The following is a 23876-nucleotide window of genomic DNA, read 5'->3' on the forward strand; positions in this document are numbered from 1 at the left end:
TGGAATTTTCAATTCTTTGAGAAGTAAGGAAGAGGGTCAGCAGAACAACTGTCTTGGACATCTGGAGGGCTGACTTTGGCCTGTTTAAGAGCCTGGTTGACAGAGTCCCTTGGGAGATAGTTCTGAAGGGCCAAGGGGTCCAGGCAGGCTGGACATCCTTCAAGAAGGAAGTATTAAAGATGCAGGAGCAGGCCATCCCCATGTGCCAAAAGATGAGCTGGCAGGGGAGAAGACCAGCCTGGCTGAACAGAGCTTTTGCTGCAACTCAGGGAAAAAAAAGAGAGCTTACTCTCTTTGGAGGAAGGGGCAGGCACCTCTGGAGGACTATAAGGATGTTGTGAGGTTATGCAGGGTGAAGATTAGAGAGGTGAAAGCCCAGCTAGAGCTCAGGCTGGCCACTGCTGTAAAAGATAACAGAAATTGGTTTTACAAATACAGTAGAAACAAAAGGAGGGCCAAGGAGAATCTGCATCCTTTATTGAATGGTGGGGGAGAACATTGTCACAAAGGACGAGGAAAAGGCTGAGGTACCTCATGCTTTTTTTGTCTCAGTCTTTAATAGTAAGACCAGATTCGCTCAGGGTACTCAGCCCCCTGAGCTGGAAGACAGGAATGAAGAAGAGCAGAATGGAGTCCCCACAGTCCAGGAGGAAAGGGTCAGTGACCTGCTGCTCCACTTAGATGTGCACAAGTGTATGGGGCTGGATGGGATCCACCTGAGGGTACTGATGGAGCTGATGAAGCAGCCCACCAAGCCACTGTCCATCATGTATCAACAGTTCTGGTTAACTGGGGAGGTCCCAGAGGACTGGAAATTAGCCAATGTGATGCCCATCTACAAGAAGGGGGATCCCAGGGAGTTACAGGCCTTTCAGCCTGACCTCAGTGCTAGGGAAGGTTATGGAGCAGGTCATCCTGAGCACAATCACATGGCACATGCAGGACAACCAGGGAATCAGGCCCAGCCAGCATGAGTTTGTGAAAGGCAGGTCCTGCTTGATGAACCTGATCTCCTATGACAAGACAACCTGCCTAGTGGACAGAGAAAGGCTGTGGATGTTGTCTACCTGGACCTTAGTAAACCCTTTCATACCATCTCAAACAGCATTCCTCTAGAGAAACTGGCTGCTCATGGTTTGGACAGGTGTGCTCTGTGCTGGGTGAAAAGATGGCTGGACAGCAGAGCCCAAAGAGTGGAGTTACATCCACCTGTCTGTTTTGGACCCCTCACTTCAGGAAGGACACAGGGGTGCTGGAGCGTGTCCAGAGAAGGGCAACGAAGCTGGTGAAGGGTCTGGAGCACAAGTCTGATGAGGAGGAGCTGAGGGAACTGGGACTCAGTTCCCATGATGATGAGATGATCATCATGGATGAGGAGGAGACTCAGGGGACCTAACTGTTCTTTACAGCTGCCTGAAAGGAGGCTGCAGCCAAGTGGGTGTAGGTTTCTCCTCCCAGATAACAAGGGACAGGACAAGAGTTAATGGCCTTGAGTTGTGCCAAGGGAGGTTTAGATTGGATGCTGGGAAAAACTTCTTCACTGAAAGGGTGGTGAAGCATTAGACCAGGCTGCCCAGGGAGGTGGTGAACCACCCCTGGAGGTATTAAAAAAATGCATAGGTGTGGTGCTTAGGGACGTGGTTTGGTGATGGACTTGGTAGTGCTGGGTTAACAGTTGGACTTGATGATCTCAAATGTAATTTCCAACCTAAGTGGTTCTATGATTCTATGATTACCTTTCATTGACATGCTGTTTAGCAGCTGGATTGCTTCACTACCAATCCTTAATAATCCTGTCTTCTTGTGTTTTTCAAACACTTCATCTTGGTATGGGCATGCCTTTTCAGTCTGTGATACGTAGATGTATTTACGTTATACCTAATAGATTCACACCCAAGAAATATTCGTAGGCTTGGCCTAAGTTACTCTGAAAAGAGACATTCTGACTTTTTTCATGGAGTGATTTATGTTTAAAGATCGATGTTTTCTAAAAAGTGTGTTATATAGCATTAAAATAAAATACTAGTGATCCCTACCTTTGCAAACATGTACCTTTAGAGACAAAAAGCTTAAAGCATTAAATCAAATTCTTTCTAGGGTCAGATGTGTGAATTTCACTATTATGACAAGGTTTTGCACGAGTGATTTTTGTGAAGTGTCCATATGCATATTCTTAGCAAATTTGTAGTAATTTGAGCAATCCTTTTATGCAAACCAGGCTGTGTTTTGCCATGGGCTAAGACCACAGTTACTGCAGATCATCTGTGTGATAATCTGTTAAGCAGACTAGCCTGATTTTGTATTCACCCCAAAGATGACACAGATGTTAAAGTGAAGGGGGAGCAGCGGGGGGAAGTATACAGACTTAGTAACCTTGCATTGAAATACCCAACTTTCACTTAAGGGGAATTTGGGCAGAAACGGTTTTGTGGGAAAATGGCAATCTAATTTTAAGTTTAATTAAAAGTGTAGGCACATAAGCTCCAATTCAATTTGCACCGTTTAAGCTGTACATCACATAAAAGCTTCAGTCCTATTTCCAATAAAGTCAACAAAAGTTTAAATATCTACTGAATTACACTTAGTGTGTATACTTTTTAGGAGGTAGAATTTTGTAGAATAGTGACAGTATCAAGGAATAATTAATTCAGTGTGAACTAATGATACAAGACCCTACATTTTACTTTTCACTGGGGTAATTGTTGATTTTTGCATAGCTGTATGCTGAGGCATAACATTTACTTACTAAATCTACGTATTTTGAGGACAGAGATGGTCTCTTGAAAAACTTTGCAGCACCTTAAGCCACAGCGGCTTTTCTGGGGAGCATTTATTTTTCAAAGAGGCAATGTCTTTTTGACAAAAGTTATGATATTATAACCTAAATAAAATATAAAACCTAAATGATGTTAGTTTTTTGGGAGAAATGGAATTTTCTGACTTTCTATCTTGTGTATATTTGGAATTATTTTTTTAAATGTTTGCAGTCATTTCATTGATTGTGCAAACTTGAGCAGTCTCTTGAGTTATGACACTTCAGTGAGACTATTTAAGTGAGTAAAATTACTAGCTCATGATGTCTGGGTTCATCATGTTACATTCTCAGCTGTTCTTTGTACTAGTGATATGTATGACTGAACAGTTTATCTCCTAAACTTATAGAGGTAAGGGTTTTCTATGGAAATAGTGAGTACTAAAATGTTATGTTAACATCATCTTTTACCTGTTTCCATGACGGAAGTGTTAAAAATAAATACTATTCCACTGCCACAAATATTTGAAGAGTAAACAAGGCAGGAAGGAGTGAAAGGAATGGACAAACAGTTTCTAATTCACAAAAAAAAAAACACCAACCCCCAGGCTCTGAATTTTTCTCACTGCTCTTTTTTTTTTCTTACCCTTAACTTACAGTACTTAACAAAAACTGCTCAAATAATTTCTTCTCTTAAAATAAAGGCTATGAAAGATGTTGGCACTGAGAAAATACCTCTTCCAGAAAATATTTCTTCCAGATAACTTTAGGAAATGGGAAGTGTTTTAAAGAAATTAAACACTTTAGCACTCATTGAATATGTTGGTATACTGAAAAGAAATAAAAAAACCCAAACCCCTGAAAATATTACTTGTGTTAAAATTTATTGTGCCACAATGAAATATAAGAGCAGATTTGTAGTTAATTTACTATTAAGTCATAGCATTATATTGCTCAGAGGCATCCTGGGAAAACATTCTAAAAGCATCTCCCACAACCACATTATATTCAAGTGCAGCAGAGAGGTTTATCTAACTACTAATGGAAGCAACTATAACATGCTGAAGTGGTCTGGTGTTTTGTCACAGGAAGAGGTAAAACACATTTCTGAAAACCTTTCTCTTGTACTCAATGAAACTTACTTGTTCTTGTTCTCCCAGTGACTGTGAAGAAGAGCAATGGATTTCCCTGGCTGAAATGAATTCATTGGAGTAGTTAGTTGATTTATTACATCTTTGCCTTACTACTTTTGTATTCTGGATTAAATAAACCTGATTCTTTCATCTGTAGATAGTCTTTATGTGCATAACATTGCTTTAGCTTGTGATGAATTCTACTATGTGCTTGACAGAGATGACTTCTCATTATTGTAAGCTGCTTCATCTCAGTTGTCAACTCACCAGAAAGTTACTGCATAGTATCTGCTACAAGTCAGGTTTTTTTCCTTTACCTGGGAAACGATTATGCTAGGCTCAAAACTGATGTGTACAGCTTAGTGCAAAATTCTCTCTTCTACTTCTGAGATTCTCCTATATAGTATAATGAAGGTGCCTACAGTGTTGTTTGACACCAGTGACATAGTCTTCTCATAAATTTCATTGGAGACTAATTTAGACATTTGAAAAAAGCCCTGTAAAAACAACAGGCGTTATTCTAGAATTTCAATTTAACTTAATTATTTTGTTGTTTAACTGGGGAGATGTATAAATGCCGAGTAGAAAAACCAATGTAAAAATCCATGACATGGCGTTGGGCTCTAGCTATCACGTAAAGGAATGCCATAAAACTATTCTTAGCCAAAAGCTAAGGATTAAGTCAATTAACTTGCAAAAAATATTCTGTCTCCTAATGCAAAGTGGATTGTTAGATCTCTGAGGGCTCTATTGATACCTGAAGGTTATTAAGACAAATACATCCTCAAAAGAAGTTCTGAACTCCCTCCTTAGTAGCTAATTTTGCTGAGATTCATGCTATTGTGTTTGGTGAGGATTCAAGATTTAAACATTTAAGTTTATCTGGAGTTAGGGAATATGCATAATGCTTTTGCTATACTGATTTTTCACATAGTAGCTCTCTTGGGAGTAAGTGGGATTGTTATCCTGGTGACTTTCCCCATTTTAAATTTGCTGGCCCATATTCAAGACCATGGACCAACAAATGTTCTAAGTTAAGACTGCTGTAAAAAAGCATTTTGTTTTCTCCATTTTGAAGTGAGAGGAGAGCAAGTATTGTTCACTTGGAGTAAGCCATTGACAGAACAAGGTCTTGATATTCCTGACTTCCAGCATGTGCTGGATTATTTCAAGATTGTATGGAAATGCCACTGAGATGTGATGGTGTTGTGTGCATCTTTTAATTGCCTTGGAGCTTAGTTACAGTTTGGGTTGCAGCAGAAATAAATGGAGTTTACAGAGGGATCACAGTGTTGATCTGATGTGGTACCTTCAGGAACTGTGGCACAAACTTAAGTCTGGAGGTTAAGCTTTAAACCACTGCTGAACAGTTGTGTTTCTATGCTGTGCTGGAGCAAGAGAGTTCTCCACGTATAGGCAGTTTGGGAAGAGGTCAAAGTTTTTTGCTGATCCTCCCTAACAGTTCAGATTTTACAGTTCCACTTAAGTGCATCCTCATGCCAAGATCTGTGAAGGAAAAGGCAGTTGTTTTGAGAGTGCCTTGGTTGATCTTCAGCTGCAGAGTCTTTTCCAGCTGGTTCTGGCCTTATAAACCAGAGACAAGTAGGCTAAAGCAGTCAGGAGAATCTGCCTCGTGATTTAGAAGTGGCCCATATATGTATGCTTGTGTGTGCATGTGCACACACATGGCATCTTCTTGTACAGCAAAGATGTTACCCATTACTTGCATAGTTCACAACCTGCTTGCTTTGTGCAAATGCCGTTAAAAGAAATGGGGAGAGGGTGGCAAAAGTAGTGTACCGTGCTTGGTTCTTTCTTCTTCCAGCACTAAGAGTCTGATCTACTTTGCTGTTTTGCCTCAGTATAAATATTGTAACCAATATTTTTTTCCACTGTGTATTTTTTACCCAAAAAGATGAGTGCCAAACTCAGACATAAGTGTCTCCAGTTACTTAGCAGAGTCTGTGAAGTACTTTCCAGGCCTCTTTTCCTGCACACCACAAATACCCGCCATGTGGTGAATGAAACAATAATTATATTTGCTGAAAAAAAAAGCAATTTTAGCAGATGTTTCAACTTTGAGAGGAAAAAGGCCTTGTTATGTTATCTAAGGAAAGAACAGTGCTCTGTACCTCTGCAGTGTTTTCAGAGGAGAGATTTTGGAATTTTGTACTGCTACTACCCATTCAACATACTTACACATAAAGTATACTCTGCATCGGTATATTGATGCATGGGAAGTTTGTGGTTTTGTTTTTTTGTTTTTTATTGTGATTAATTTGATAATAGAACTGGAACCGGATCTCATGTTCAGAAACCTATGTCTGTTCCTGTACTTGTCCTTGCAAATGGGTCATTAGTCAAACGTCTGTGTACCCCAGCAATACCCTCCTGCTGTTCAGTGCCACAGCTTTGTAATCTGAATCTGTGTTAGCAAATATGCAGGACAACATGAATTTCAGCCGATTTACCCATCCTGATTTACCCTCAAATCTGAATTTACTAGTGTATGAACATGTGCATAACTGGCACTGTGAACTGGCACCTAAGTGTGTTCTTGATGTTCTCCTCATGCTTACTACTTCATTGCCCTTAACGGAAGCCAGGATAAAGAGAAGATAAGTACAATGATGTAGTCTAAATCTCTAGTACTTGATACTTTCTGCAATAATGTGATAAAATAGATGAAGACAACCCAATCTGTAGAAAATGAAGACCTGAACTCTCAACTGACAAACAGGAAAAGTTTCCTGAACATACTACTGCAAATTCAGCTTGGCAAATCTGCAAGAAGCAGGATAGGTAGATTTCAGTTGTGGTTGGAAATAATAATGCATATGCAAAGAATCAGATTTCTGTTACATACTGATTGTTTATTGTGGTATTCTTATGGAGTAAACTGGTGAGAAAACATAGAAAACTTTAAAATGTCTAATCTGGAAAGCATATGCAATTTTGGTATGCCTTCCAATTGATCATCTTGTTATGAACGATCTGAAACGTGTTTTAACTTTGAAGCACGTTCAGTGTTATTGTATTGTTTCAACTTTTGCAGACTTCCAACAGAACCTTTGATATTCCTCTCACTTTGTCTGGAGCAGTAGTTCTACGAGAAAGACTAAATTATGAAGAAAAGACTCGCTATTTTGTCATTGTTCAAGCAAATGTAAGTATAGATCTCTTCATGGGCATTTATGTTACTGATTTAGGTGGGGGTTTAATTTGCAGATTTAGATTTTTCCAAGGCAAGGAAAAGTCTCATTGAAATACCAGGTTTAATATTACTTTTCTCCTGAAGGTCTTATTTAGCATTCATCTAGGTCGTTGCAAGCTTATATATATTATTATTTGTTTAAAAAGCTTGCTCAGTGTGTATAACAAGACAACCTTTTTTTGCACAAGGAACAAGTTGCAAATTTGAAGTACAGACCATGCAGGAAAGTGCATTCTAGTGTCACTAAGTGTTCATTTTCTAACAAACCTAGTGATGCTAATTTGATCTCAAGTGATTTTAATGGATACAATTTAGTTGTATCCTTCAGGTTTGAAATGCATTATTCTATAAAGAGGTGATTCTTCTTTCAAGTCATATTGTGCAAGTGTATGTGGAGGTTTTTACAGAGTGCCTGGCAGTGGATAATGCATACTGAGAAGTGATGTTTAAACTGTATCTAATATATCTGTCATCAGAGAAGTTTTTTGGTGCCCTTGAGGGCTCTGAAAGCTTTTTCCTTTTTTGTCCTTCTGATAATAGCTGAAACAAAAACTTCTCTATTGTTTACCTCTGTTGTGATACTACTTCATTTGTGGGAAAATGAGAATGCTCTGAAACAACTTTACCTTGGTCCTGAATTCACACATTTATATTACTGTCATCTTTCTGATACAGAATTGTAGATACATTTCACAGCCCACTTTCCTATATGTTCTGTGGCGTGTTCAGCATTCCCTCAACAGAAGATAAGCTCCAGGAGTGCCTCAGTGGTTTTTGCACTTAGATATATCTCAGGGTGCTTCCTGGCTGTTAGAACAAGTGGTTTCACCTGGGCAACATAACTTACTGATCTCTTGAACAGGAATGTGGGAAGGCTCAGAACTGATTTGCCTTGTTTTTCTATCAATAATTTATTCTGCAGATCACCACTGCATATTCACAGCTCTTTGATGTCAGAGCTGTGAGTTTCATGAGATACTGTGCTCCTAGAAAAGTAACTGGGGTAGTTGAGCAGGTTGTGTTTTTCAAGAGAAAGGCATGGTGTGCAGCAGGTGCATACACCTTGTGTGAAGTGAGGAGCCTACCACACTGAAGGAGCAACTGGTGAAGGCACAGTGTGGGATGCACAGTGGCAGTACTACAAAACAATTTCAATATTAATTTGTTCTTTTTTTTTTAATATGTGGTCCTTACACAGTAAATTGTCACCTTTGTGGTACTGGGTTTGGACTAGAGCTGTGCTGACAGCTTCTGTATTATGTTTATATATAATGGGGGAGCTTGTGTGATTGATATGTCTTGCAAGGCCATGTGTGTTCTCAAACATACTCAAATGGGAATTGAGCTTACTACAATTTTGAGTTCTCACAGATGAGAAATTATATTTCAAGCAAAGACTCTTATGTTCTACAGCCCAGCTTATTTCAGCTTTTTTAGGAGTTTGCCTTATGCATCCTTTCTTTTTTTCCCCCACTTTACAAAATACTGCAGGCTGCATTTAATTTTCAGTATTGAATGTGCTATTCAATCATACTTCTATTCCACTGATTACATTATCAATGATGTTTTATTGTTCTTGCATACTGAAGATACTACATGAAATTAATTCCTCTGTATCTGCTTTGTTCCAGTATTACTCAAAGGCACATATTGGGGGAACATAAAAAAGTTTAGCTAATTATGAATGCTGCTGCTTGTAGCTGCTATTGTTTTTCCTTATTGACCATGAAGAAAGCTGAATTCAGAAATTCCCATATTTAGTAACTATAAATGTGAAACGGTTTCAAAAACTGAGTGGGCTGCCAAATAGGAAAAAAATGTGTATTCAATCTGATTTAGAGCAGTGATCTATTCCTCTTACACAGATGATGATACTAACAGCGTAAATACTTAAAAAAAAAATGCTTTTCTTTTTTTATAGCCATGTTATCCTAGGATATGAGGGCAAGACTTATCTAATTGCCCATACTCCCTCTGAAAGATTTTATTTTTGTAAAGAAAAGCTATCACAACAGCTCCTCTGTGAAAATGGAAAATGGAAAAATTTTTGACTGCTTTAAAAAACCCTAAATAATGGAATAGTCACGCTGTTTCTCCACTATGATAACAAAAGAAGAAAGAAAAGGTGAACTGTTGCTAGTGTGTACATTGTTTGGGGTATAAAAATAATCTAGGTGGTTCTCACAATTTAGGAAGGTATAGCTTTATTTTGTTCCATCTGGAAAGAAAAAAAAAGGAGACAATAAAGAAGTTGCAATACCCAATGGTGTCTTATGTATCCAAACATTTAAATAAATAAATAAATAAGCCAAACTATGATATGTTGAAAAGAAACTGTCATGTACCATGGAGCCTTTTTTTGGGGTGCAGCATTGTAGATACTTTATTGTGGACAGAAGCGTTCTTCAACTTTTAAAAACTAGAGCAGTATAACTTATTCTCTAGATGAATCAGATTTCCACATGGAATGTAGTTTGGAGATCTTGTGTCAGTCTCATTACTGTCCTCTAGCTGTTTTTTTTTGGAGGGTGGGGTGTGTGGGGGTGGTAAATATTTCTTACATTGTGGTGTGCCGAGGTGGGTTGAGCATTACAGCCCAGGGCCTCTCCACTGCAAATTAAAAGAGACGTAGTTACTGCTTATGCTTTCCATTTCTGTAAGTGGAAGTCCTTTGACTTTTAGATAGGATTTGGTAGAGCTACAGAAGGCAGCTTAAGATGTATTTCTGTCCTGGTTTTGGCTGATTTGTCAATTGGAGAACCAAGGGGTGATCAGCAGGACCCACTCACCCTTTAATAGTCCCATATGGCCAGTGGGAAAGTGTAATGGAGAGTGGAGACTAACAGTGGACTGTCAAGATGGAGAGTGGAGACTAACAGTGGACTCTCGAGGTCTGACTGAAGTCATGCTGCCACTGAGCACAGCTGTACTGGACATGCTAGAACTTCAATACAAGCTGGAGACAAAGGCAGCAAAGTGGTATGCCGCAGCTGATATCACTGTTGCATTTTTCTCAATCACTTTGGCAGTAGAGGGTAGGCCACATTTTCTTTCACTTGGAGAGGTATCCAGCACACCTGTAATCACCTGCCCTGGGGTGGAAACACATGCCTACCATCTGCCATGACTGATCCAGACTGCACTGAAACAGGGTGAAGCTCCAGAACAGCTGCAATACGTTGATGACATCATTGTATGGGGCAACACAGCAGAAGAGTCTTTTGAGAAAGTGAAGAATGTAGTCCAAATCCTTCTGAAAGCTAGTTTTGCCATAAAACAAAATAAGGTCAAGGGACCTCCACAGGAGATCCAGTTTTGGGGAATAAAATGGCGAGATGGGTGTCATCAGATCCCAATGAACAAAATAACAGCTATGTCTTCACCAACTAGTAAAAAGGAAACTCAGGCTCTCTTTTGAAGTTGGGGATATAAAGGATCTGAGGCTCAATATACTCCATCTGAAAAAGTTATACTGGCAGCTTATGAAGGGGTTTGAGCTGCTTCGGGATTGATTGGTGCTGAAGCACTGCTCCTCCTGGCACCCTGACTGCTGGTGCTGGGCTGGATGTTTGGAGGGAGGGTCCCCTCTACACATCATGCAGCTGATGCTACATGGAGTAAGTGGGTCACGCTGATCACACAGCAAGCTCAAATGGGAAACCTCAGTTGTCCAGGAATCTTGGAAGTGATCATGGACTGGTCAGAAGACAAAGATTTTGGAACGTCACCAGAGGAGGAAGTGACATGTGCTGAAGAAGCCCCACTGTACAATGAACTGCCAGAACATGAGAAGCAGTATGCCTTGTTCACTGATGGGTCCTGCTGTATTGTAGGAAAGCATCGGAAGTAAAAGACAACTGTGTGGAGTCCCCTATGATGAGTCATAGAAACTGCTGAAGGAGAAGGTGAATTGAGTCAGTCTGCGGAGGTGAAAGCTATCCAGCTGGCTTTAGCTATTGCTGAATGAGAAAAATGGCCAATGCTTTATCTCTGTACTGGCTCGTGGATGGTGACAAATGCCCTGTGGGTGTGGTTACAGCAATGGGAGAAAAGTAATTGGCAATGCAGAGGTAAACTCGTCTAGGCTGCTGCATTGTGGCAAGATATTGCTGCTCAGGTAGAGAACCTGGTTGTGAAGGTGTGTCATATAGATGCTCATATACCCAGGAGGTGGGCTACTAAACTAAAGAGCATCAAAACAACCATCAGCTAGCTCAGGTGCTAAGACTTGAAGTGGCTTAGGTGGACCTGGATTGGCAACGTAAAGGTGAATTATTTACAGCTTAGTGGGCCCATGACATCTCAGGCCATCAAGGAAGAGATGCAACATATAGATGGGCTTTTGATCAAGGAGTGGACTTGACCACCATGGACACTATCTCACAGGTCATTTGTGAATGTGAGACATGCACTGCAGTTAAGCAAGCCAAGCAGTTAAGGCTTCTCTGGTATGGTGGATGATGGCTGAAATATAAATATGGGGAGGCCTGGCAGACTGACCATATCACACTCCTGCAAACCCACCAAGACAAGTGCCATGTGCTTACAGTGGTAGAAACAAGCACTGGATGGCTGGAAACGTATCTCGTGCCCCATGCCACTGCTGGAATGCTTTCCTGGGCCTTATAACAACATGGTACCCCAGAAAGAATTGAGTCAGACAATGGAACTGATTTCCAAAAGAACCTCACAGACACCTGGGCCAAAGAGCATGGGATTGAGTGGGTATATGACATCTACCATGCACCAGCCTCTGGGAAAATTGAACAATACAATGGGCTATTAAAGGCTAGAGTGAGAGCAATGGGTGGTGAGACCTTCAAACACTGGGGTACCAGGTGGCTTTTGCTCAATGTGTTAGTCACTAGAGGATCTGCCAGTTGGGCTGGTCCTGCCTAGTCAAAACTTCTACATACTGTAGAAGGGGATAAAGCACCTGTAGTGCGTGTAAAAAATATGCTGGGAAAGACAGTCTGTGTTATTCCTGCCTCAGGGAAAGGCAGACCCATCCATGGGATTGTTTTTGCTCAGGGACTTGGGTGCACTTGGTGGGTAATGTGGAAGGATGGGGAAGCCTGATGTGTACCTCATGGGGATTTGATTCTGTCAATGATTTTAATTGTATGACGTTAATTGCTATATAATACTGTATGTCATCACTTCTGTGATTGCTAAATGCCATATCAACAGTATTGCAGTAAGAATTACCTGGATTAATGAAGAATGAATTCTGATGAAACTGAGCAAAGCAGAGCAATGATAGAACCAGACAATTGCAGTGGTGATGGAACCAGAGCTGGCTTCAGCATGCGGCAATCCCACCACCACACACCATCTGCCTTGCCTTGAAGGACTACTATGACAGGTGGAGGCCAAAAGTCACGGACTAAATGAACTCAATGGACATTTTAGAGGGATGGCTCATAGACTAAGGGAATTATATCTGTGTGTATATATGAAAAGACAGGAAAGATAGTCGTGATTAATTGGAATGTATTGGAAAGTGTGAGACCTGGTTATGATGTAGATGGTGTAGAATAAGGGGTGGATATTGTCCTGGTTTTGGCTGGGATAGGGTTAATTTTCTTCCTAGGAGCTGGTACAGTGTTGTGTTTGGGGTTTAGGATGATTACATCAAGTAATGTTGATAACACTGATGTTTTAGTTGTTGCTGAACAGTGTTTGCACCAAGTCCAGGACTTTTCAGCTTCTAATACTGCCATGCCAGTGAGTAGGCTGGTTGTGCACAAGAACCTATGAGGGGACACAACCAGGACAGCTGACTTGAACTGACCAAAGGGATATTCCATACCATATGATATCATGCTGAAAAAAAACAACTGGGGCGAGTTGGCCGAGGTTGGCCTGCTGCTCAGGGGCTGGCTGGGCATTGGTCACTGTGTGGTGAGCAATTGCTTTATGCATCACTTGTTTCGTATATTCTTTTGTCATTATTGTCATTCTCTCTTCCTTTTTTTTGTGTTAAACTGCCTTTATCTCAACCCATTAAGTTTTACGTTTTTTCTGATTCTCTCCCCCATCCCACTGAGGGGGAGTGAGCAAGCAGCTGTGTGATGTATAGCTGCCTGCCACGTTAAACCACAACTAATTCAGTTTGTAAGTAGGGCACAAGGGACTTTTTATCTTGTACAAATACGCTGGATTTTTTATAGATGTAACAAGACATGTACATTAATTTCATACATTTCCTAAGAATTAATTCATCAAAACTGTATTATTTCTGATGCCTCACAGTATTTCTTAATTCGAGAGGTGAAGTTTTACCTCTTAATTGTATTTCTGAGTCTTTAAGGCTGTAAACTTGAGGACTGAAGTTTCTGTAATTAGTTGTTTTTCTAGAAAATGGATAATTATGGTGCTTACACATTTTGACCTTAGCTTTAACTTTAAACTTATTTGTAGTCTCTGAATTTAGAAGGTCTTACCATATACAACTTGTTTGCTCCATAGGACCGAGCCCAAAATCTTAATGAGCGACGGACAAGTACAACCACCCTGACAGTAGACGTGCTTGATGGGGATGATTTGGGACCAATGTTTCTTCCCTGCGTCTTGGTGAATAATACTCGTGACTGTAGACCTCTTACCTACCAAGCGAGCTTGCCAGAACTGACAGATCCTGTAAGTCCTCTTGACTTTTTGTAAGTTTTATATGTTTGTTTTGCAAGCAGCTGTCATCTTTGGACACAATTGAGAAATGTAACTAGAAAGGTCACATATGCTTTTTGCCATGAGTTATGTGCTAAACAAAAGCAAACCAAGGTAAGAGATGTATGTATGTTTGTGTGTATATATATGTGTAGGAATAGATGGTGAAATTCAACCTTTGATACAATGGCAAGTTGTTCGTTCACTGCAAGGGTTGAGTCTCATGGAAATTTGCTAAATTATGGAGTTGCTGTTCCTTATCCGTCCATGTTTTGCTCTCAAAATATCCTGAGGAAGTCACTAGTCCCTGAAAAGATTATTTGTTGCTGTTCCTGGATTTCAATCAAGAGGCACTAAAAAACAATATGTGTTTATACCATGTAGATGCTTGTACTAAGTATGTCAGTTAATACATCAGTTTGGATAGGGATAAAGGTCAATGTAAGGCTCATTTCACACTGAAACGTACACAGTGAATGACAAGAGGAGGAAGCGAGAGCTTGTTCTTTCTAGGTGCAAGATGGTGCCAATTCCCCTTCCTTATAGGAGAGATGCTGCTTGGTACCACGGAGCTGTGCAGCTCTTGGTGGGGGAAATAGAAATATGGATTTCTTAATTGTTATTGATATATGACCTTTGCTTCTTATATCTAAGAATATAAAATGGAAGAACCGATTGAATCAGTAGGCATTGCCCCACCTGATTAACATTTCCATTAAGATGACATTAAGATAATGTTAAGTATCGATGTGAAGATCGTGAAGATTGCAGGACACACTCTCTGTCCTGTTTCCTCTGACCAGGAGACGAGGGAGGTTGAAGCTGTAAGTGTGGAGGTTCCTGCTGTTTTCTGCCTTATTTGTCTGGCCATCCTGTGCCTCGTAGTCTTTTCCCATCCCACACATTATGGCATCCTGCTTTGTCTGGCCTCAGGGGTCCTGCTGCAGATATGCTTGAGCTAGGTCAGCAAGCACTGCTGCCACCCTGCTTGGTTGATTCCTATGATGGTTTTAGCAAGTTACAAAAACTGTCACAGTTGGTTTATCCATTTTAGGACCAGCTGAAATTGTGTCTAATATACAGCAGTTGTTAATTGCTTCTGCACAGGTTAACCGTACAGGTCCTGGTTTAATAAACAGTGCAATCTCAAAGAGGCAAGACAGGGCTTATTGTAAATCAAGATCATTGTGATCTGTGTGCCTTCTGGATAAGTGAGGGCTAGAAGTTTCAGGGAGGTGGTATAAGTTTGTCTGGACCCCTTGGCAAATTTCTGGGAGAAGAACGGGTCTTACAGGGCACATGTATCTTCAAAGGAGGTGATTTCTGTCTGCTGGAGAATCTCTTCCTAACAACTGTAGCCTGATTTGTAAGTTGTAGCAAGACTAGGAGCTATGATATTCAGCTTGTAACAGAAGCAAAGTGGTTGTAAAAGGGAAGGGGAGAGATGTTCCATATTTAATCTTGACATATTGATTTACACAACTCTCTTTCTGCCCCCACCCCCACCACTTCTACACCTTGGTATTTGATGATGCTTTGTAATTGTTGTCTGTTTTGGACTTTGTGAATAAATGCTTTTACTTTAAATTCTACATTAATTTGGTTTGGGCTTAGTGTCGTTTTAAGGAAACTGGGCAACCACAAGTTACTCTCCAGCTGGATATGTGGCCTCATCAGGGTTACTAGGCACCCAAACTACGCAGGATGACAGAGTATGACCCCTTTTTATCTGCACAGCTCCAATAGACTTCTCAGTAGAGAGGCAAAGGAGACAGAAATTATTAATCACTGGTGTTTGATCATTACCTTGTTTTTTATCTGTTTATCTTAAGGTATAATTCAAATCATACAATTATCCTGATACAGCTGTCACGGATGAAAAGAATCCAGCTCTGCCTCCGTTCCTGCCCTTGGTCAGGCACATATGCTGTGCTGGAAGGCAAAGTGGTCAGTGTCTGCCAAGGAGGGCATCTAGGCTAGGAAAAATCTGACTAGTGATTTAGATGCCAAGTTGCAAAATACATTCGTTTAACTTCATAAGCTACAATCTGTTCAGGTGTCAGCTGTTTTGTTTGCTTTTTGGCTTTTTTGAGTCAAACTGCACCTTGAGAAATCTGATCTATGAAATGAGAAACCGGTTCTGTTGATAAACTACCATCTCTTTGCTGTTTATCTAGTTGTAGCACTGTAGCAGTTTTGATAAATCTAAGTGGAAGAGGGATGTTTGAAGTCAAAGTTTTACCTTGGTAGCTCAAATGTTTACTTGACTTCCAAATGATAGTTTCTTTAGAAGTTACAGATGGTACCTAAAAAGATTCAGCTGGTAAACACATGTATTAAATGTGTCCTGCAAGAGCAGTGTGATAAAATGCAGAGAAGCCTGAGGTGTCTGGACTAGCCAGGGGCTGGCAGTGGACTCACGCAGTGGTCTGGCAAAGCAGCCTGGGCAGAGTACCTCATTCGGAGACGGATTGGAGATTTCTGCATGATGTGAAACTGTTGCATTGTACCATGTAGCCAAGACTCATCTGAATCTGTAATGCTGGAAGATTTTAAGTACAGTGTCAAGTTATATAGAAGCAGATAGTAACCAATATACTCCTCAGAACGATTTATCTGAAGTTACTTGCACCAGTTTTGTTTTTTTTTAAAAGACCAAAATTTACTACACTGTAGTTGTGGAAGCTCCAGCGTGTGTAGCAAATGGAATAGAAGAGTGCTGTTTGCTGGGAGTGTTTTAGTGGTAGCTACTACATAGGCTAAAGGACTATTTGTATTCCAACATAATTATTTTTTTTAGTTTTATTTTTCATTTTTCAATGAATATGAGAAGCAATATTAATTAATGTAGAACAAAGTTGAATTATTCAGAAGCAGTAGCTTGAAAAAGAAGTCCTGCTTTACGGGGCAAGTTGACTACTCAGCTGATCCCTAAAGTAAAGCATTGAATGTAACTAGTAGGAATAATTTTTTTGTTCAGTCTTGCACAATTACTTGTTTTAGTTGACGTCTGTCCATGAATTTACTGAGGTAAAAATCGTATTTCCTTTCCAAGCTTCTTTCCCTTAGACACTCTAAAGCAGTTGGATACATTGGCAATGAAGAATCCATACAGCATGTGCTTTGTTTATGGTCTTTGGCAGGCAGAGATGGAAGAGGCCAGCAAAAGTAACGGATCTGTTTGTTACCAGAGAGCAATTTATTTTCCTGAAGTACAATATCAAGGTTTACCCTATGCCTTCTGAGAGCTGGTCTGACTCATGGCAGTATTAATACTATTATGGTATCTGCTCCAGTCTGGGCAGAGTGCTGTTTGATTAGTTCATACACTTGTAAAAACCTGTTTTGCATTTCTGCCATTTGCACAGACAGTGTAAATCCCCTCAAAACTGGACATCTTCCAAGCAGAGCCAAAGGTTGTGTGATGGTCCTCTCTGAGCGTACATATGGAATGAAGTGTTGTGATAGTGCCTTCTTGCTCAGCCAGCTGCTGTGTGTAACCAACTGAGCTTTGCCACAAGATGTGACCGTTCCTCATTGGTGGTTGCCTGGTTTTGTGAGTGTCATTTTTGCAGTGCCACCAATAAGCTACTGTAATTAATGACTGTGATGGCCTTACTAGGTCTAGGATCACAGCTAAGGTCATATAAACATCAGTGTCTCTGATATCAAATGCATGTGAGGTGCTCTTGTAGCTTTGTAGAGGAGGCAGAGATTCATGTTTGGAGTAAACAAACTTTGAATGTTTTTATAGCACATTAGCGCTTCTGAATGATTAAACCTGTGGCAGGTGAGTGGTAAGTGAGAGCTAAACTGCCTTGCCACTGCCAAAGCCTGGACAAAGCTAAGTTAACAGCCTGTAATCCACACTTTAGATTATGTATTGCTTCCCTGGGCAGTAATTTGCTTGTGAAGTGCTACCTGTTGAGTCTGATTCAGTGCCCATGACAGTGATAGAGTAAGCTGCTTTACAAGTTCCCAGACCAGGACGGAAAAGAAACGTATCTACTAAGTTTTGAGGCCTCTAATAATCTTTTCAAAAATTATCTTGAAGAAAGGACACCAAAGCCCCACTGTATGACAGTATTCAAAGTTGTTTGAATTTCTGTCTCATAATACATGTGCCAATCCTTCAACTTTTTTCCTTTAGGTGAATGCAAAGTACAGCTTTGGTGATGTCTTACAAGGAGCTAGCATAAACCTTTCAAATTTCAAGTGTATTAAGCCAAATATATTGCATTATAAAAGGAAAGTAGTGTCTTTGCTAGATGAAAGGATGCATGCATAAACCTCCTGAACCCACTTCTGTGTGTGTTTCCTAATTGCCACCATCCTACTTTCTAGGAATGAATTTACTGTTGTTAGCTAAATTGTAGTTTGCAAGAAAACCTGTGTTGTTTGTTGCTTGGGTTTTGTGGTTATGTTTGTTTGTTTGTTTTGTTGCTACATAATTTTGTATTTGCCTTAGTGTTTCTGTGTCTGAGCAAATGTGCTAAGTGATTTCTCCTTCTCCTTGCCGCCCCCCCCCCCCCCCCCCATTTCAGGAAGACTTCAGTAAATTAGCAATTATTATCAGGATGTGCAAGTTATCAAATGGAGTTTAGAAAATATAACCTCATGAATATCTCATAACACTGGAAAGATAATTTCTCCTCCCTCTATCCCCTTCAATCTGTTCCTGTTATGCTCACTTTGTGAAGGTTTTGTCCATTTCTATACTCAGTTTGTTCCATCATCATGCAAAGAAGAAAAGCCAATTAGCAGTAAAGTATAGATTAGGTTTATTTAATCAGTTGCTGGACTATTTTTGCAACAAGCTGATCCTTTATCAAGTTCCACAGGGTAATTATCAGTCCATGTGAACACTAATATACTCCATGACACCTATGAGGCTTTCTTTGTACTAATTCAAGATTCAACACTTTAAATATCTAGCTGCATTATGAGACATTGCTTATTAATGCACCACTGATAGATCTCTCTACATGGAAAGTATTTATTTTTATACTAATTATCCTCTGTATCCTTAGGAGTTGTGTCAGCAGGGACCTTACTAAGTCTGTAGGCTCAGCTGCCCTGTTGAGCAGAGCCTCAAGGAGTTGAGTCTGAGCAGGACTGCTAGATGAAAGGCTTAAAAAAACCCAGTGAAAAACATTCTCTAAAGAACAGTGTCATCAAGGGGAGTAAAAAAGGTACTGAAGAACAGGAAGTGCCCCTAGAAGCCCTCAAGCTTTTATGACCAAGAAGGACCTCTTTAGTTAGATTAGTTTGGATTTAGGGGAAGAAAACTGAACTTCGAAGAGGTGGTATTATAATCCTGCTGATTGAAAGCCTCACTTGATCAGTCAGGGAAGGAGTCTTCCCTGTAGACAACTGCACGCATCCTGTAACACAGTTTTGAAACTGTAGAAGCTGCGTACTTTTGATGATAAGGTGAATTGAACAGTTTTGCTTTACTGTTGCTGAAATCAAGAGTTACAATTTTTTTTTTATTGCAAAATTTAGGTCATTATATATTCTATATTTAAAACTGAGCAGAGTCTTTTCTGATTGTTTCAACAACTTTTTTTACAAGGAGAAAGGTTTTGTGTACTTCATGCGAGGGACAAAAAATTTCATTGACTTTCATATATGCAAAGGATAATAAACCATCATAATATTAAGAATTATGGCTATATAGTAAATGCATCAAATCCTCAGTGTATCTTGACAGAGAGTAAATCTTGGAATTTAGAATTGCTTGAAGAGTTCTCAGCCCTGAAAAATGTGTTTTGCATCAGGCTGATAGTTGTGTCAAAAATGACAGGTGCTTTTTAAAACTCCCATCTTATCTTGTCCTTTCTTGCTGAAACTCTAAAGGCAATCACAATGTTTTTTCTCCAAGCTGTTTCCTATTCCTCTGCAGCATTCTAGCTCAGCATCATAGGGTGATGTACTATAACGGCTGCAGTAAAATAACTTTTGTACCACCTTCCCTGGTGTATTGTGGTTTAGCAGTTATTTGCAATTATTGTTTTGGGAATTAGGGACTGACCCTTTATGGTACCTTCTGGTCACCATCACCTATTGTAGTAGGGAGACCATTGGGATGTGGAGGAAATGGGTAATTCTCTTGAGTGTGAGAACTAGAAATGCCATAGGAGGGAACTGAGATTACAGCAGTGCAGGAAAAGCTAGTTTTATTGGGGTGGAAAAGAAAAACCGAGTTTGGTGGAGGATTGAAGTAATTTGATCAGTGAGTGGGGCTGTTGTTGGGAGCACAGGACACTTCCTAAGTAAACACGTTTGATCAGCTCTGTACAAGTGAGTTCTATGGTGCTTATTGATAGCTAATTAACATTGCAGAGCATGTGCTGGTTTTCTGGTAGCTCTGGGCTTGAGGGTGACAAGCACTTTCCAGTTCTTTCTAACATAATTTCAGTGCAGTTCCTTGCCTTCCGACTGTACAAATACTACTTCCTTCAAAACAGAAAACCTCCTGAAAATTTTCTCAGACACATGCATGAATATAAAAATCGCAAATATAAAAAATTGCAAAACAAGTAGTGTCTGAAACTTCTGGAAATGGCATCTCCCCATCTTAATGATAACGGCAGAATTATTAGTCAAAGAATAAACTTCATCAAAATGTTCTGTGGGTTTTTTTTTAAGTGGGTTTTTATTTATTTATATTTTTTGCTATGGGAAATACCTACCCAAGGAAGACATTTTATCCAGGTATCTACCATGCAAACTAAAACCAAATAACCTTCCCTGAGGTTTGAGAGAAACTTGCTAATGCAGCCTGATCTTCCATACAGATGCTGCTAGATTTTTGTGGCACTGAAACAGTCTTCCCAAATTGGCAAATTAGAAATTCAGTCTGAGTTGAAGTGAGTATGTGTGGTTAAAACAACTTTAATAAATCCTTTCAGCATATAAGGAGTCTGCCTCTTTTACCTGTGAAGGGTAAAATCTTACAGAATAGCAGGAATGCTTACCCCTGATGGAAGTGGTTTCTTTCTTGCCTGTTCTTGTAGGTATGACTGATTAAAGTCAAATGTGCAGGTGGGTCAAATGCAGTCAGACTGCGTAAAACTAAAAAAATCAGGTTAGGCTGCCAGTTTTTCTTGCCAAATCATTTATTTCTTGGTTAGATATGGTCTGTTTAAAACTGCAAATGTTCATGGCTAATTTAGGAAGTTGTTAGTTTCTGAAGTAGTTTTATCTCAATATGCTTCCCCCCCCCCCTTTGCCTTATTTTTACTAAGATTTGGAATTTTTTATTGAAGCATGGTAAAAGGGGTTTGCCAGCCTTTGGCTTACTCTGCCTGTATTATAGTCTTATGAGTTGTGCTTGTGACTGAGTTGCATCAAGCACCAGGAAATTATTTGAGATTTAATTTGTTTCTGATTATTCCTTTCTCAGCAAAATAGGTGCTGTCCAATTTTTGGGATGGATCCTAAATGCTCTTGTAGGGGATGGTATTTACACTTCTTCCTGGAATTAGACCATGACTGAGCACAATTACGTCTGGTGGAATGTTTAAAGTGTGGCTTGGGTTTGTGGCTTCCAGAGAAAATAGAACTTTCATCATTAAGAGAACTGCATGTTTCTCTTTATGCAAATATTTTCAGTAAGGAAAGAAGTAACTTTGCATTTTGAATAGGCAGTGTCCAGCTCTGTAGTGGTACCTGGCATCGAGACTTATGCTGAAATTAGAGGTATGCTGGGGCACTCTGGGAAAGTAAGTTAGCTGTTTATAGATACATGTCTTGCTGCCTAGCCCAGTAGAGTTGCTCTGTCTCTCTCTTGCATAGTAGTTTTTTGTTATCTTGTCCCTCCATCTGTTTCTTTATCCCTTTTCTATGTTAGAAACTGATCTTAGCTTTGAATTCAGATGTGCATTTCTCAGTAATCAATACATAGGAATGCAGTAAATTTCTTATTAGGTGTGCTGTATTCATCTTTGACCTCAACTACATTCATGTTGCCTGAGGATCCCTCTTACATTACCAATAATGAACCCATGTGTTCTTTTTATGTCATGGTTTCAGGGCTTGATAGGAAAGAGAAATAAGCATAAGCATGCTTTGATGTTAAATAAATGTTTAGTTGAGAAGATCAACTACTAACAGCTGTTATTTCAGAGTTTCTATACAGTCTATACAATAAATTATTAAAGGTGAAAGCTGACATTTTGTTTAATGTTTCTGCAGACATTCTCTAATCAATGTAGTAGCTCCAGAGCACAGAAACTCAGGGCTCTTGTACATTGTATTCCAGGGGTTTTGGGTTTACTATATGCATGTGTTGTCCAGCTTTCTGTATGAAATCATTCTCATATTTAATGCCATAATCATTTTGCCTTCTCTTTACAAATACTACTGTATCTGAGTAAATGTGTGACGAAAAACATTGACAAATCATTATTTGCTACTAAAAGGTTTATGTACTTTCTTATCTGTGTATCATATCCTAGAATATTAATTATAGAAAAGCCTAGCAGTTGGTGTTAATGAGACTAAAATCTTCGGTGAACGATTGCATGTGCTGACAACTGTTAGGCTGTAAGATGAATGAGTTCCTGTGTATTTACTAGTAAAAAATTATTTGGTAGACAAGGCAATGGTGTCACTTCAGCTATACTACAAGAGCTAACCAGAGAAATGCTTCAAAAATTGGGTCTGTATCTATATGTTCTTGGGTTGTTGCTTGTTCAGTAAATTCTAAAAGAATCTTTTTCGTAACTGAGACTTTGAATAGTCTCGTTTCCATTTGCCAGTGGCTGAAGGATGAGCAAATTGACCCATATTTCAGGAATTAATTTTTCATTAGCAATTTAGGTAAAACCTGAAACTCTGATTAAGAACGGGAAAATGAAGATTGATTTCCATGACACGTATGCAGTTTTCAGTGTATTTTTTATTGAAAAAGGCAAATTGTTACAGCCAAGTTATTTGCAGTATAGTTGAGCAGCAGCTAGCAATTCTTCTAATTAAATTAAAGCATAGATGCATGATGAACCGATAGGCAATCTTAAATTGCTTTGAAAGTTGGAAAGCAGTTCAAAAGCAATGATAAGATCCTCTCTTGGGTGCAGTTTACCCTTTAAAGTTTATGAATGAACTTTTCATTTGCATTTTTCTCACTCTTTTCCACTTTAATTGCAGCCATACAGAGGTCACCAGCTTGATATTAAGTTCAAGGCAATAGACAACATTAAACTATCAGTAGCATTCACAGTAAATTCACTAGCATAGACTTTTTTATAACTTGGATTGGTCATTTTGAATTAACTCTATGGAAATGACTCAGCACAGTCAAATTGTAAGCTTTGAGAAGCCATTGATTATCTCATAGGGCCAGATAAGCAGTCATAAAAGGTGGTTTAAGTCCTCTGTTATGATTTTTCCCTATCTTTTCTATTTCTATGATTGATTGTCTTTCATATGCAACCTCTTGATAACTAGAGCCTTTTTTTAAAGTAAATGTCACTGAAAAGTAGTGAAGCATGAAAAGGTTAAAATTATGAAGGTGTAATGTTACGGGTAATTAATTTTTATGTATTTGGTAATATGCCAAGTCAGCATGGTTAAAAAGAATTGTCAGTAAATTTGTAAGTTTAGTATGTGAATACATGAACTTTGGAATTGTTTTCTATGTTCTCTCTTAGCAGGCAGGCAAGCACTTTACTTACCTGATACGTTAATCATGCAGGACAGTCACAGTTCATATCTAAGAACTCATGAGTTTAAATATAGATGTATTTCAGATAGAGGAAAAGTTTAGCTGGCTGCTTTCACTTCAAGAACAAACAAAACCATGCTTTTAACTTAGAATGTTAATGAATATTTAAAGGAACTAGATGTTTTAGTTATTGAAACCACTATTTCTAGTTGAGAAAATTATAGCAGACTACAGAATAAGTGAATATAGTCTGAAAGATACTTTCCTGCTGGTGATTTTAACCAAGTTGCATTTCAGAAATAGATTGACCTCTATGGGTACAGAAAACTTGCTTTAAATGTGGGATTACTATGTTGGAGATCTTGCCTCGTATGTTTGTACATACCAGAAGAGGCGGGGAAGAATACTGAGTTTCGTGGGAAGACAGAACAGGAAGAC

The 23876-nt window shown here is 39.3% G+C and overlaps 1 protein-coding gene and 1 long non-coding RNA gene across 7 annotated transcripts in view; one reads left to right on the top strand and one right to left on the bottom strand.

Annotated features, from left to right (window-relative positions):
• LOC308069477 overlaps window positions 1–6934 on the bottom strand; it is a 302542-nt gene extending 295608 nt beyond the window's left edge. Inside the window, exon 1 of the long non-coding RNA XR_013930403.1 lies at window positions 75–6934. This is a non-coding gene — a long non-coding RNA (uncharacterized lncRNA). The remainder of the gene's footprint in view (window positions 1–74) is intronic.
• PCDH15 (protocadherin related 15) overlaps window positions 1–23876 on the top strand; it is an 878455-nt gene that overhangs the window by 577408 nt on the left and 277171 nt on the right. For all 6 annotated transcript variants that reach the window (XM_080401549.1, XM_080401544.1, XM_080401545.1 and 3 more), the window contains 2 exons: window positions 6941–7051; window positions 13571–13741. In XM_080401549.1, coding sequence (XP_080257675.1) covers window positions 6941–7051; window positions 13571–13741 — 282 coding nt within the window. The remainder of the gene's footprint in view (window positions 1–6940; window positions 7052–13570; window positions 13742–23876) is intronic.

This window comes from Falco punctatus (genome assembly GCF_963210335.1).
Source record: "Falco punctatus genome assembly, chromosome: 9".
NCBI classification, from domain to species: domain Eukaryota; kingdom Metazoa; phylum Chordata; class Aves; order Falconiformes; family Falconidae; genus Falco; species Falco punctatus.